This window comes from Papio anubis, chromosome 10, assembly GCF_008728515.1.
Source record: "Papio anubis isolate 15944 chromosome 10, Panubis1.0, whole genome shotgun sequence".
Taxonomy (NCBI): Eukaryota; Metazoa; Chordata; class Mammalia; order Primates; family Cercopithecidae; genus Papio; species Papio anubis.
Genome location: NC_044985.1, coordinates 79,428,461 through 79,440,805, shown reverse-complemented (window position 1 = coordinate 79,440,805; position 12,345 = coordinate 79,428,461). Strand labels below are relative to the sequence as shown.

Sequence of the window (12,345 nt, the reverse complement as noted above, 5' to 3'; positions counted from 1 at the left end):
TGGTAGAGCAAGAATCCGTCTTTAAAAAAAAAAAAAAAGAAAATGCCAGTGTTTGGAGAAATAAAGGGAAAATACTAGCATATGCACATTTACTTTTTTCATAATAGGGATCTTTTTGTCTAGTTTATTAGTGTTCATGTCAACATTAACCTGCTTAGTTCATGTCCTTGCTTTGATTCCTTTTAAAGTATATTAACTTTTCTTCTCATTATTTTATAACCTTGTCCCAACTTTACACTAAATAGTAAAATTTAGACAAGCATTCTTGATTTCATTTATATATTTTTTCTAAAAGTTGGTTTATAAGTGAAGACATTGTTCTCTTTATAATCCCCAAAATAACACTGAATTATTTACACTGTAATTTTAGGAACCACACCATGAGGTTTTCCCTGAAGAATGGGAAGATAAAGCAAATGAGTTTCAAAGGATGCTTATTATACGTTGCTTGAGGCCAGACAAGGTAAATGTGGGCTTTGAAAACAGCTCAACAATTCCAAAGCCTTATGCCTGCTCAGTCCATCCAAATGTGCATTTCCTTATATATTCATCATGGGGGAGGTAGAGGAGCCTGCAGGAAATAATCCCACTTATTTCTAATGCAGACATTTTTTCAAAAAGTTTGTATATTTTTCTAAAACCATCCTAAATTAGTAACTAATTGGATTATATTGTATAATTTTATTCATTTTGTGATTATTTGTTTTTAATTTATGGTTCTCAGTACTCACAATCTACTCCCTTTGCATGTTTGTAGTCTCATTTTTACTGTTAATACTTTAGTGAAATTAGTCAATGAGGTTAACATCAAGCTGATAGACTAGAATCTCTGGACTTCTCAAATGCTATCCTTATGTATAGTTTTTTGTTGGAACTTGAATTTAAGACATTTGTCATTATTGACAACAAAGGAAAATATCAATATTGTTACTTTTAACTTCTTTAAATAATAAATTATATAACCAGTGAATTAGCAGACCTGTTATATTAGCAAATGTCAGTATTCATTGACATCCTCATTTGTATTAGATAAAAAAATTCACCTATGAATATTGACCAATATCCACAAAGATATCAATATACTCTAAAAAAAATAGACATTAGCTATGTTGGAAAAAATTGAGAAAATATCCTAGTTGTCCATTATTACCACTGAAATAAAAGTTTGACATAAATATTTCAAAACTTATTATATTCAGTTTCAGCTGTTAAGGAATAGGAGACAATGTCTCCATCCTAACCAAAAGAAAAATATAAAGCAGAGCTTAGATTGTCAAAGCAATGTATTATTTTTTTAAAAATACACATCAGTGATAATATGGGGTAGGGGCATTTTTTCCTCTATGAGCCCCAGTCTGTTCACTGAACACATGTAATTCTTTCATGATGTGGCAGTCTGTTCTTAGCCAAGGCCCAAGTATCCATCAGGCAGAGGAGGCACAGTGCTTGGGAACCAGAATACTTCTAGGGGGTCTATGAAAATGTTGTAGTTTCTTTTAAAATCAGAAGAATATAATCCAGTGTGTATTATATTTGTCTTTATACCAACAATGGTAAAATATAATTTTTCATTTTGTTTTAATGGAGAAAGGGGCCTATGAAGTACCTTGGGTCCACGAAAGTCACTCTGCTACCCTGCTCTCAGATGCTGGAAGTAACTACAGTGGTTTAGCATTCTTTATGACCCTGGTGAAACATCCTACCCCTTGGTAGCCCTTTTAAAAAATTCAGTCTCCATGAAAATGCTAGTGTTAAGCCTCACAAGTTTTCACTTCACATATTAAATATGGGAGAATATGAGATGCTTCACACTCTTGTTTAATGTGGCTTCCTGCTCTAAAATATTTTATTAACATTTTTGGTTTTCCAGTTTGTTTCCTAAGCTAGATAAAGACTGTTATACTATAATGGCTCTGGATGTACCACTGACCTTCCCCCCTCAATATTAAAAAAAGGTTCATGTTTTATGTTAAGTATAATTAAAAGTGATTAATAAGCCATTTTCTAATTGCAGCAGTTTCGTCTGCAAATATTTCCCCCAATTCTATGTTTTTAAAAATTTGACACTTTAATCTGAAAATACATGGAGCTATTAATAAGATCAAGTATCTCTTTCTACATTCACTCTCTTTTTAAAGTATAATCGAGGGAGGTGGGAAGTTACATAGTCAAGCTGAGGGTTTTTTTTGGTGGGGGGGGCACAGGTTGGTTTGCATGTTTTTTGTTTGTTTTTAAATCAGTGGGGGTTAAATTTATGGTTTTATACTTCTCTCAGCTACTTTGCCTAATACTTTAGCCCTCTGTCTTGTAACATCTTCATATATATTTAAAAATCTCATCTAGTTTCCCAATTTTACTTGGATAGATAGATAAATGTAGACAATACTACTCACCAATATTTCTGGTTCTTTAAAAGCTATTATGCTTTTAAAAGAATGGTTTTCCAAAGAAGAATAGTAGTAGAATATCAGGGAGAGGAAGAGTGCTGTATGGGGCTGGTATCTGAGCTAGTACTCTATAAGAGCTTATCTGTTTGTCATCTCTAAGAGATAATCTGTATAGCCACAGACATCCAGGAAAATCAGCAATTAGTTGATCTCTAGTTTACAGTACGCTCCATGAGCACAATTTGGGGGGATCTCTTTTCCCCCCTCTCCCCTCAAAACCAGCCTCACTCAGTGGTAAGAAGCCACAAATGGCAGGCCCTCTAATGCTCCGGTTTGAAAAAATGTAAAAGCTTCTCACTAAATCACCAGTAGAAAAAAATGAGATGGGCTTGCACTTTCCTTTAGAATTTAATAGTTTATAGTGTTTTATTGACAAAAGAAACATCAAATGGATAAATCCTGAGGTGTGGAATGTTTTGAGTCCATTTACAAAATGAAAAGCTTCTGGCCACAGTTCTATCCTTCTAAACGGTAAACGAACAGCAAATTAATCAGCTTTCAATAAGAAACTTGTCAAATATAAGTTAATATGTTTCTCTGGCCTCAGATAAATCCAGTAGGAACTTGCAATAAATAGCAAAACATACATAGAAGACCACAAACTTCTTTCCTGCCTTTGGGAGAATGGTTGCCTAAATTAGTCTGTAAGTTTTGTTACTGACAGATTTCATTTTACAAACCTAACACTGGCATAATGAGATTGAAGAGGCAAACCCAATTCTGTTGCCTTGCAAACTGAATAGCTACCACAGGTTCATTTACCTCGGGAGTTACACTTCAGTCTTGGGAGCAAGTAAGTTTTGTTCAGCTTCAACATTAAGAGTGAAACACTGCAGTGTGTCTCTGATCACTCTCAGGTGAGCACCCCTCACTTGATCCTCCAGTGCCAGCAGACAGAAAGAAGAATGACACTCTGCCAGACACATTTGCCTGTGCAAAGTGACTGACACCAGTTTGAACCACTCACAGCAGTGAGGCCATTTATAATTCAGACTTGCTTCAAGTAAAACCATGCACTTAAAACTCGTGTTCTTTTCATTTTGTTTGCAAAACTATAATTTCATGAAGTTAGCCTTGAGAGGAAAGAGATTACGGAGAAACTGGGGTTTTTTTGTTAATTTTTTTTTAAATCTATCGAGAAAAGACCAGCTATAGGAAAATAATAATAAAGAAAAGGGCAAGGCCAAGGCCTGGGACAGACAATTAGGATATTTTTCATTTTCCTGCAGTAAGTTTGACATCTGTGACCATTCAAATTATCTGAAACATTTACCATATGTGAAATAAGTCAGACACAGAAAGACAAATACTGAATGTTCTCGCCTATAAGTGAGAGCTAAATGATGTGTATATCTGGATATACAGTGTAGAATGATAAAAAGAGGAGACTCAGAAGAGTGAAGGGTGTGGCGGGGTGGATGACCAGAGATTGCTTAAGGGGTACAAGGTACATTATCTGGGTAATGGATACCCTAAAAGCCCTGACCTTACCACAACACAATCTGTGCATGTAAAAAATTACACTTGCACCCTATACATTTATACAAAGTTTTTGTTTTCTTGTTTTTCTTTTCTTTTTTTTTTTTGTTTTGAGACAGAGTCTCTCTGTCACTCAGGCTGGAATACAGTGGCGCCATCTCCTCTCCCTGCAACCTCCACCTCCTGGGTTCAAGTGATTCTCATGTCTTGGCCTCCTGAGTAGCTGAGATTACAGACATGCACCACCATGCCCGGCTAATTTAAAAAAAAAATTTTTTTTGAGATGGAGTTTCATTCTTGTTGCCCAGGCTGGAGTGCAGTGGTACAGTCTCGACTCACTGCAACCTCCATCACCTGGGTTCAAGTGATTCTTGTGTCTCAGCTTCCTGCGTAGCTGGGATTACAGGCACGCGCCACCATACCCGTATTTTTAGTAGAGACGGGGTTTTACCACGTTGGCCAGGCTGGTCTCGAACTCCTGCCCTCAGGTGATCCATCTGCCTCAGCCTCCCAAAGTACTGGGATCACAGGTGTGAGCCACCATGCCTGGCTGAAATTTATACAGATTTTAAAGAAGAAAAAAAAAACCTGAAACATAAAATAACATCTATAAATGAAACTTTATGTATAGATGAATTAATTATTCTGTGATTTTTGTTTAATATTTTTGTAATTAGAACTCCACTTTCACAAAAGTGGGCATCCTGAGCTTTTTATCAATTTATTCATTCAACAGATGTTTATTTTGCACAAACAGTATATAAGCCATCCTCTTAGGTAAGTCCATGCTATCAGGCATTTATGGATGTGTTGTTGCATCTATACATTTTCCATGTTTGAATGAATCTAGAGAAATATTGGAGGGATTAAAAATAATCTAATCTCTAACACAGATATTCCTTCATTGGCTCTCAGCTCCCCACCCTAACACCCTCAGTATCTCAGTCACACATGCACTAGGACTGACTTTTTAGAAGGCATTGTGACATGTCAGTTATTTTTACTTACAGATCTTGTGTAAATAAATGTTCCATAGACTATAAAATCGACATTTGGAAATATTTGCAATGTTTTCCAGAGTAGACCATCGTTTTGAGATACTTGGCACCTGCACATTGCTCCTGCAGTTTGCTTCAAGTTGAGAAAAGTTGCAGGCTGATGGAACTGTCAACATAGTGCAGTGTGTTGTATATATACACAATTCCATTCTTGTATCTAAGCAGCTATTCAGTCGAGGTGATGCTGGGGCCTTCAAAAAATCTTTCCATTACTCCTTCTCTTGAGATACCGCTGTTGCCTTCTGAAATTGGTATGCTTTTGTAGCCCCTTATCTACTAGGAGTTTAATTTTAAACTATAAGGTAGTGTTCACAATATTCTGTGAAGGGGCAATCCATTCATTTGCAAGAATTTGTTATTAAAAAAATGAACAACAAATATTTATGACAATTTTGTGCATATATATATATATATATACTTCAGAGCAGGAAAAAAGGTACTTTTGGTAGTTAATAGATGAGAAATTGAAATTAGATAATTGTTTTAGTCTGTTTTGTGTTGCTATAACAGACAACCTAAGGCTTAGTGACTTATAAAGAAGAGAGATTAGAACTCATGGTTCTCCAGGCTGGGAGGTGCAAGAAGCTTGGCATCAGCATCTGCTCGGCTTCTGGTGAGGGCTTTTGTGCAATGTCACAGCATGGCAGAAGGTCAAAGGGGAAGCAGACACCCAAAGCATGTCTTAACTTCGTATTGACTAATTCTTCGCTTCATTCCATTTGTTTTGTCAGCACGAAAGTACTGGATATGGGAAAAGATAAGCATAGTAGTAAAGGGAGTACAGATTTGAAAAAAACAAAGGAGAAAATTGAAACATGAGTGGATTCTTCTCTCCCACGTTACTTTCTCTTGTGTTTTGTTCCTAGGTTTACTTTTCCTTTTCATTTTGAGACTTTTTTAATGAGTAAAAGTAGGTATCAGTTGATTTTTTTTCCAAGAAAATAGAGTAGTTTTATGCTGAGTAGTTAACAACATTGTTTCAATTTCTGCCAAACTTAATGAAGGTGTCAAAATCTTTGTTTGATGTGAGTGAGGCATGAACATGGGAGCCAGGTGACAATGTCTCCTGCTTGACTTTATCAGAAGCATTGCAGACGTGCCCTTGAAAAGTGAAGTAGAAAAAGATCCCTTACATTTTACTAATATAGCATTTAATCCCCTGTTCAGGGAGAAGCATTTTTAGGCCTTCTTTGCTTTGCTATATATTGAATTTTCTTTTTTGCGTAGAAGACAACCAAGCTGAATTAACAATATCATGTTAGAGTGTTGAAATACCAAATAACTTCTTTAAAGTAGCTACTTTAGAGTAATAAATATATATCTTTTTTATCACACATCCACTTGCCATGATAGGAATTTATATTCAGTTTGAAAATAAATAGCAGCTACAAATATACATATGGACAACAAGATGAACGCAATTTGTTTAATTATTGGTGTGCTTTGAGTTTGTCCCCATCAAAACTCACCTTGAAATCTAATCCCAAATGTGGCGGTGTTGGGAGGCGAGGCCTAATGGGAGGTGTGAGGATCATGAGAATAGATCCATCATAAACGGCTTGGTGTAGACCCTTCGTCAGAAAGCAGGAATGATGTACCCGAGTCTGTACATCAGTCATACTGATTAATGCAGTTCCACCCCCGCATCAAGGCCTGAAAAGGACCAATTAACAGAGACACCAAGCTGCAGAGTTCTGCTGTTTCTCAAACAGGCCTCCAGAAAATTCTCAGACATGCTGTCAGAAATTCTACACAACATAGTTTTGTTTGGTTTCTTGGCTGTATGGTTTGCTTCTCTTGAACAGAGCTCTTACTTTCCTTCTCTTTCTTTTCCACACTGACATCAATTCTTTCTTGATGATGTGGGGAAATTTTGCACAACTTACACTACAATTTCTACTTTTGAGTTGTGAATTTTTGAAACATAATTAGTGTTTTATAACTTAAGAGTTCAGGTTTCTTCTTCAACCACTATGTCTTGAACATTCATTTCAAGGGGACCAAAAAAGTCTTTGAATGTTTATGTCAATTACCACTAACCTTTTATTATCTAAATATTTTATGATATTTCCTATCTAAAAGGCATTTATATAAACATTGATGCCTTGGACTCCCCACCATTAATGAATACCTAAACTAATAGAGCTAGGGTACTTTGTTTTAAAACACTTTTGAATCTAAATTTTTAATGGTTTTAGGCAGATTTCAAATATTTTTCCAACTATATCCTTGTCTCTTTCTAGGTTATTCCAATGTTGCAAGAATTTATAATCAACAGATTGGGGCGTCCATTCATTGAACCACCCCCCTTTGATTTAGCCAAGGCATTTGGAGACAGTAACTGCTGTGCACCACTGATTTTCGTGCTCTCTCCTGGAGCAGATCCCATGGCTGCCCTTCTAAAATTTGCCGATGACCAGGTACCTTACAATAGATGAAGTTATCGAATATTATTTTTAAAAAGCAATACTTGCTTATAATTGAAATTTTAAGGATGAGGGAAAGGTAGAAATTTGTCACTTAACCTTTGAAAGTTATCAAAAGTTGACAGAATCCCAAGAAAATGATACTAAAATGGCAGCACTGACACTAAAAAAGAACTCCTTATCCAAATTAAAATCTAATTAAAACCAGAATTGGGATTTAAGGGGCATTTACTTTTATTTGGGGTGGGGGGACAGGAAACTCTTTGGCATTATTTACACCAGTATATGAACTTGAGTTGATTTCATAAATTCAAGCCTGGACAGTGACCACAGGGGTGCACTTTTTCTGATCCCACCCCTCTGCCACTCTCTAAAGGGGGACCTTCTTTGACTTTCCAAAACAATTGTACATTGTGGTCACTGTATTAGATTAAAATATGTTCTACTATTTACATGCCTTGTCTGTCCTTAAAATTAATTCAAATGAATTCAGTACAAATGTTCTTACATCATATGGTCTAGAACAAGAAAATGATAAACAGATGATTGGGCATTTCCTGAGTTGAATTTTTTCCAATTTGGTACGATTAAAATAACACAGTGTGGTAATGCTGCTGATATTTCTAAAACCACCACCACCACCACTTGTATTGAGTGCTTAATGTACACTGTTGACTTTGCTAGACCTTGTTACATACATGTTCTACAACCCTATAAGGTAGACGGTGGTATCTTTATTATACAGATAGGAACACTAAAGCATGGAGAGGTTAAGTATCTCCTCAAAGGCCACGTAGCTGAGAGGTTAAAAAAAAATTTACTAGGCCAAAAAAATTGATATAAGGCATAGAAAAAAATTGAAGAAGACTTTTAACATAAGGAGGAAATAAAAAGGACTGGCTGCGTAGTAGCAACTCCTAAAATCTAAAGCTGAAAAGAAAACTATAAATAGGTGAACTTGTCCTATTTCCTCCAGATTTTTGAATTACATATTTTTGCATGAGCGTAATTCTTATATACAGAAGAATAGATAGCTTAGCACAGTACTTTCTATTTGTTGAAGAAGGATTGGAATGTGGCTGTGGTGATTGGAGGAGATGAGCTCTGAGATATGTGAAGAACCAGATCATGTAGGGTCTCTGTAGGCCACATTAAGGACATTGAGTAAGATGGGAAGTTGGAGGAGTAGGGTTTTAAGCAGCAAACTGACATGATCTGACCTATAATTTATAAAGTTCATCCTAGTTGGAGCCTGAAGAATTTATTTGGGTGGTGCAGAATGGAAGGAGGCCACTAGTAAGGAGGGGTGGCTATTGAAAGTCCAGGAAGAGCAATGGTGGGTAGGAGTAGAGTGGGAGTGGCGGAGGTGTTCACTTTTATGTAGGACTTACTTCTCCTAATCAACACAAGCTTGACGACCCTTTGAGCCCCTCCGAGCTGCTCTTTGTATCTCTCCTCACATTGTATATAAGATTGTTCTCTGGCTCCTATGTGGGTCCTGCTCCGCACATTCTCTTCACTTGCTGTCTCCACTTCTTCCAGAAACAGCAGGATCCAGCTCTACTTTGTTTTCTGCTGCCTCTACCAGCTAGCTAGTGACAATAAGCCATGGGCATTCGGGAGGGACTGAGACCCCACTCTTCCATATTCAGGCCTCTTCTAAAGGGGCAGTCTGGTGATGACTACCCTAGAAATGAGACCCAGAAGCCATGGACGAATTGGAATACAGTAGAACTGAATACAGGAAAACATTCCCACAGAATTCTCTAAAGAAACTGACATGGGAATCCGTGACAATTTTTAAAATTCTCTTTTATACAGTAGCCAAAATAACTAAAATATAGTTATTCAAAGATCTGGAGGAAACAGGACAAGTTCATCTGTCTCTTTTTAGTTTTCTTTTCAGCTTTGAATTTTAGGAGTTGCTGCAAGACTGCCAGTGCCTTTCACCTCCTCCTTATGTTAACAGTCTATTTAATTTATTCTTTCTATCCCTTCTATCAACAACCAAAGACTACAGAATTTTCCATTTATTGCCATGACTGTTTCCTACATGAATTGACTTGCTTTTTACCTAAGTGTTTATAAGATTCTTTGTCAAAGAGAGGTTTTTAGGGACGCATGTGTTTAACTTTTTGAGACTTGTGACCCAATTAAATTGTAATATAGTTAATGTTAACATTTTAAAAAATAACAATATTGATGTTTCTTAAAATGTGATTTTAAATAACATCTTTACTATTCTTGTACACAGGGGTATGGGGGATCAAAACTTAGCTCTTTATCTCTTGGTCAAGGCCAAGGGCCCATTGCTATGAAGATGTTAGAAAAAGCTGTCAAGGAAGGAACCTGGGTTGTTCTTCAGAATTGTCACCTTGCCACGTCTTGGATGCCAACCCTTGAGAAAGTCTGTGAGGTAAAAATGCAAGTTTATACTTATTAGATTGTATTCCCTGAATCCAATTAGTAATATACATAACATTCAGGTAGCTCCATTCCTCTCCATTTGGAGAGTTCAGGTAGCTCATTCTCTCCCATTTGGAGAGTTCAGGTAGCTCCATTCCTCTCCATTTGGAGAGTTGCAGGTTAGTGCTTTGACTGGATTCCAGGAGAGAGAGGCTCACATTGAGAAAACCAGATCTGCCGGAGGAACAGGGTGAGAACACTTAGCCAGGCCTTGGCAAATCCTCTTACTTGAGGACTGAGGGCTCGTAGCCAGTGAGATGGAAATATCTCAATCCCAGGCAGCAGGCTCGGGGAGGAGAAGTATCACAGGAGTGAACTAGCATTGTCGCTTCCTTTTATAACAATGGCCTAAAAGTAACCAGGGAGGACTGTTCAGAGTGAAATTCATGGCGGCACTCTCTAACCTCTCAAAGGCTTCAGAATATCACTTTTTCTTTATTTCTCTCCCAGTTGGCCAGTTACCCTGCACCACAGTGGAACAATCTGAGGCAAAGGCTGAGTCCCACCCACTGCCTGCAGTGGGTCATGGAACTCCCTGTTCTGGTTGGCAGAAATTCAGGAAAAAACTCCCTGTAGCTCAACTGAGTAAACCGAGAGCCTGGCACTTGATCTCCAACAAACACAGTGAAAATGAATCATCTGGAATTTTCCAGCTCTAGCCCTCCTAATTCCCTCCTAAATATGCATGAAATTGTGGTGATAGAGTTTGCATAGGCAGGCAGGTGGCTCAAGCCATAATCCCAGCACTTTGGGAGGCCCGAGGCGAGGCCGGATCCTGATCCAGGAGATCAAGACCATCCCTGGCTAACATGGTGAAACACGTCTCTACTAAAAAATACAAAAACTAGCTGGGCGGTGGTGAGCCTGTGAGGTCCCGAGCTACTCGGGAAGGCTGAGGCAGGAGGAATGGGCCAGCCTGGGAGGCAGGCTTGCAGTGAGCTGAGATCGACCACTGCACTCCAGCCTGGGTGACAGGCCGAGGACTCTGTGTCTCAAAAAAGAAATTGCACCATTCACTCATCTGGCTTTTGTTTTCTGTATCATAGCACCAGTTTATTTCTGTATGTGTCCACTAGAATGTAAAGCATCCTTAAGAGACAGTGACTTTGTCTTTATCTGTTGTATCCTCTGCTTTCCCTCCAGCACCTTGAACAGTGAGATGCATAGGATACAATCGGTAGATATTTATTGAATTAGTGAATGGATGTTGCTTCACTGCCTGACTCTTTTTGATGGCCTCCCAAGGCACGCACAACAAAGTTCAAACCCCCAACATGACCTACAGCACCCTTCAGAACCTGACCTTTGACTACTTCTCCAGTTTCTTCTCAGGCCACTTTCATCGTGACTTCTATGCTCCAGACTTTTGAACTGCTTTCACTTTTATTGGTGCAGCGCACTTTCTCTAGAATATAGGCCATCATAGTTGATGTAATTTCTGCCTGAAAAACTATTCTTTTTACCATTTGCCTTACAACATCTCCTCATGCTTCACGCCTTGTGTCAGAGGTGTGTTGTTGTTGTTGTTGTTTTGAGATGAAGTCTCAATCTCTCACCCAGGCTGGAGTTCTGTGGCACGATATCGGCTCTCTGCAACCTCCGCCTCCCAGGTTCAAGCGATTCTGGTGCCTCCTCCTCCTGAGTAGCTAGGATTACAGGCACCCTCCCCATCATGGACAGCTAAATTTTTGTATTTTTAGTAGAGACAGGGTTTCACCATGTTGTCCAGGCTGGTCTCGAACTCTTGAACTCAGGTGATCTGCCCATCTTGCCCCTCAAAGAGTTGGGATTACAGGTGTGAGCCATCATGCCTGGCCTATCAGAGGTTTTATATTTGTGCCTGTCTGCTTATGATTCATCTGTCTCCAGACTGTTCTCATGACCTGTTGAATTGCATTATATATACCCATCACAGAGTCCTGTAAGAGAGAAATCTGTCCCTGATGGATTGGCTCAGATTCGATTAATCATGTTACTGAAGTCACTAGACCATAGGGCAGCTGGTAGGAGAAAAAGAATGGTGCTTTCACCCACCATATTATTATTAAAAACATAGACATCTATGCCTCCTTCCTTATCCACCCCTTCACCATAGGAATGCTCAGGGTTTGTTTTTTTTTTTACCGATAAAGGTTTGCCATTTCAAGAAACATAGATAACACTGACATGGACAAGTGGGGGAGGTAGCAGTAGGAAGTGGGACTGGACAGGAAGGGAGGGAAAGGTCCATGATAATTCTTCCTAGGCCCTATACGGCCTTGCAATGGTGCTAATTGAGTGTTTTGTTACCCTTGGCAGTCCAGGTGTGACCATCCCCTTGAATAAATAGAGCGATTAATACTAAGTTTTGATGTTTCAGACTATCCCAGTTTTTCTCACCTTTAAAATACTCTCTCTCATCTAATCTCTGCTTGGTTTAATATTGACTTATCTGAGTGCGTTGTGTATTCTAACAACCTGGCTACAGCA

General features: G+C 38.3%; 1 protein-coding gene across 3 annotated transcripts in view; it reads left to right on the top strand.

The window, feature by feature from the left end:
• Window positions 1-12,345, top strand: part of DNAH7 (dynein axonemal heavy chain 7) — a 340,785-nt gene that overhangs the window by 277,545 nt on the left and 50,895 nt on the right. For all 3 annotated transcript variants that reach the window (XR_004176604.1, XM_009182666.4, XM_031651428.1), the window contains exons 54-56: window positions 371-463; window positions 7,228-7,404; window positions 9,665-9,826. Coding sequence is in view for 2 of the 3 variants with exons in the window: in XM_009182666.4 (XP_009180930.4) it covers window positions 371-463; window positions 7,228-7,404; window positions 9,665-9,826 (432 nt within the window). In the remaining variant the exon portion in view is untranslated. The remainder of the gene's footprint in view (window positions 1-370; window positions 464-7,227; window positions 7,405-9,664; window positions 9,827-12,345) is intronic.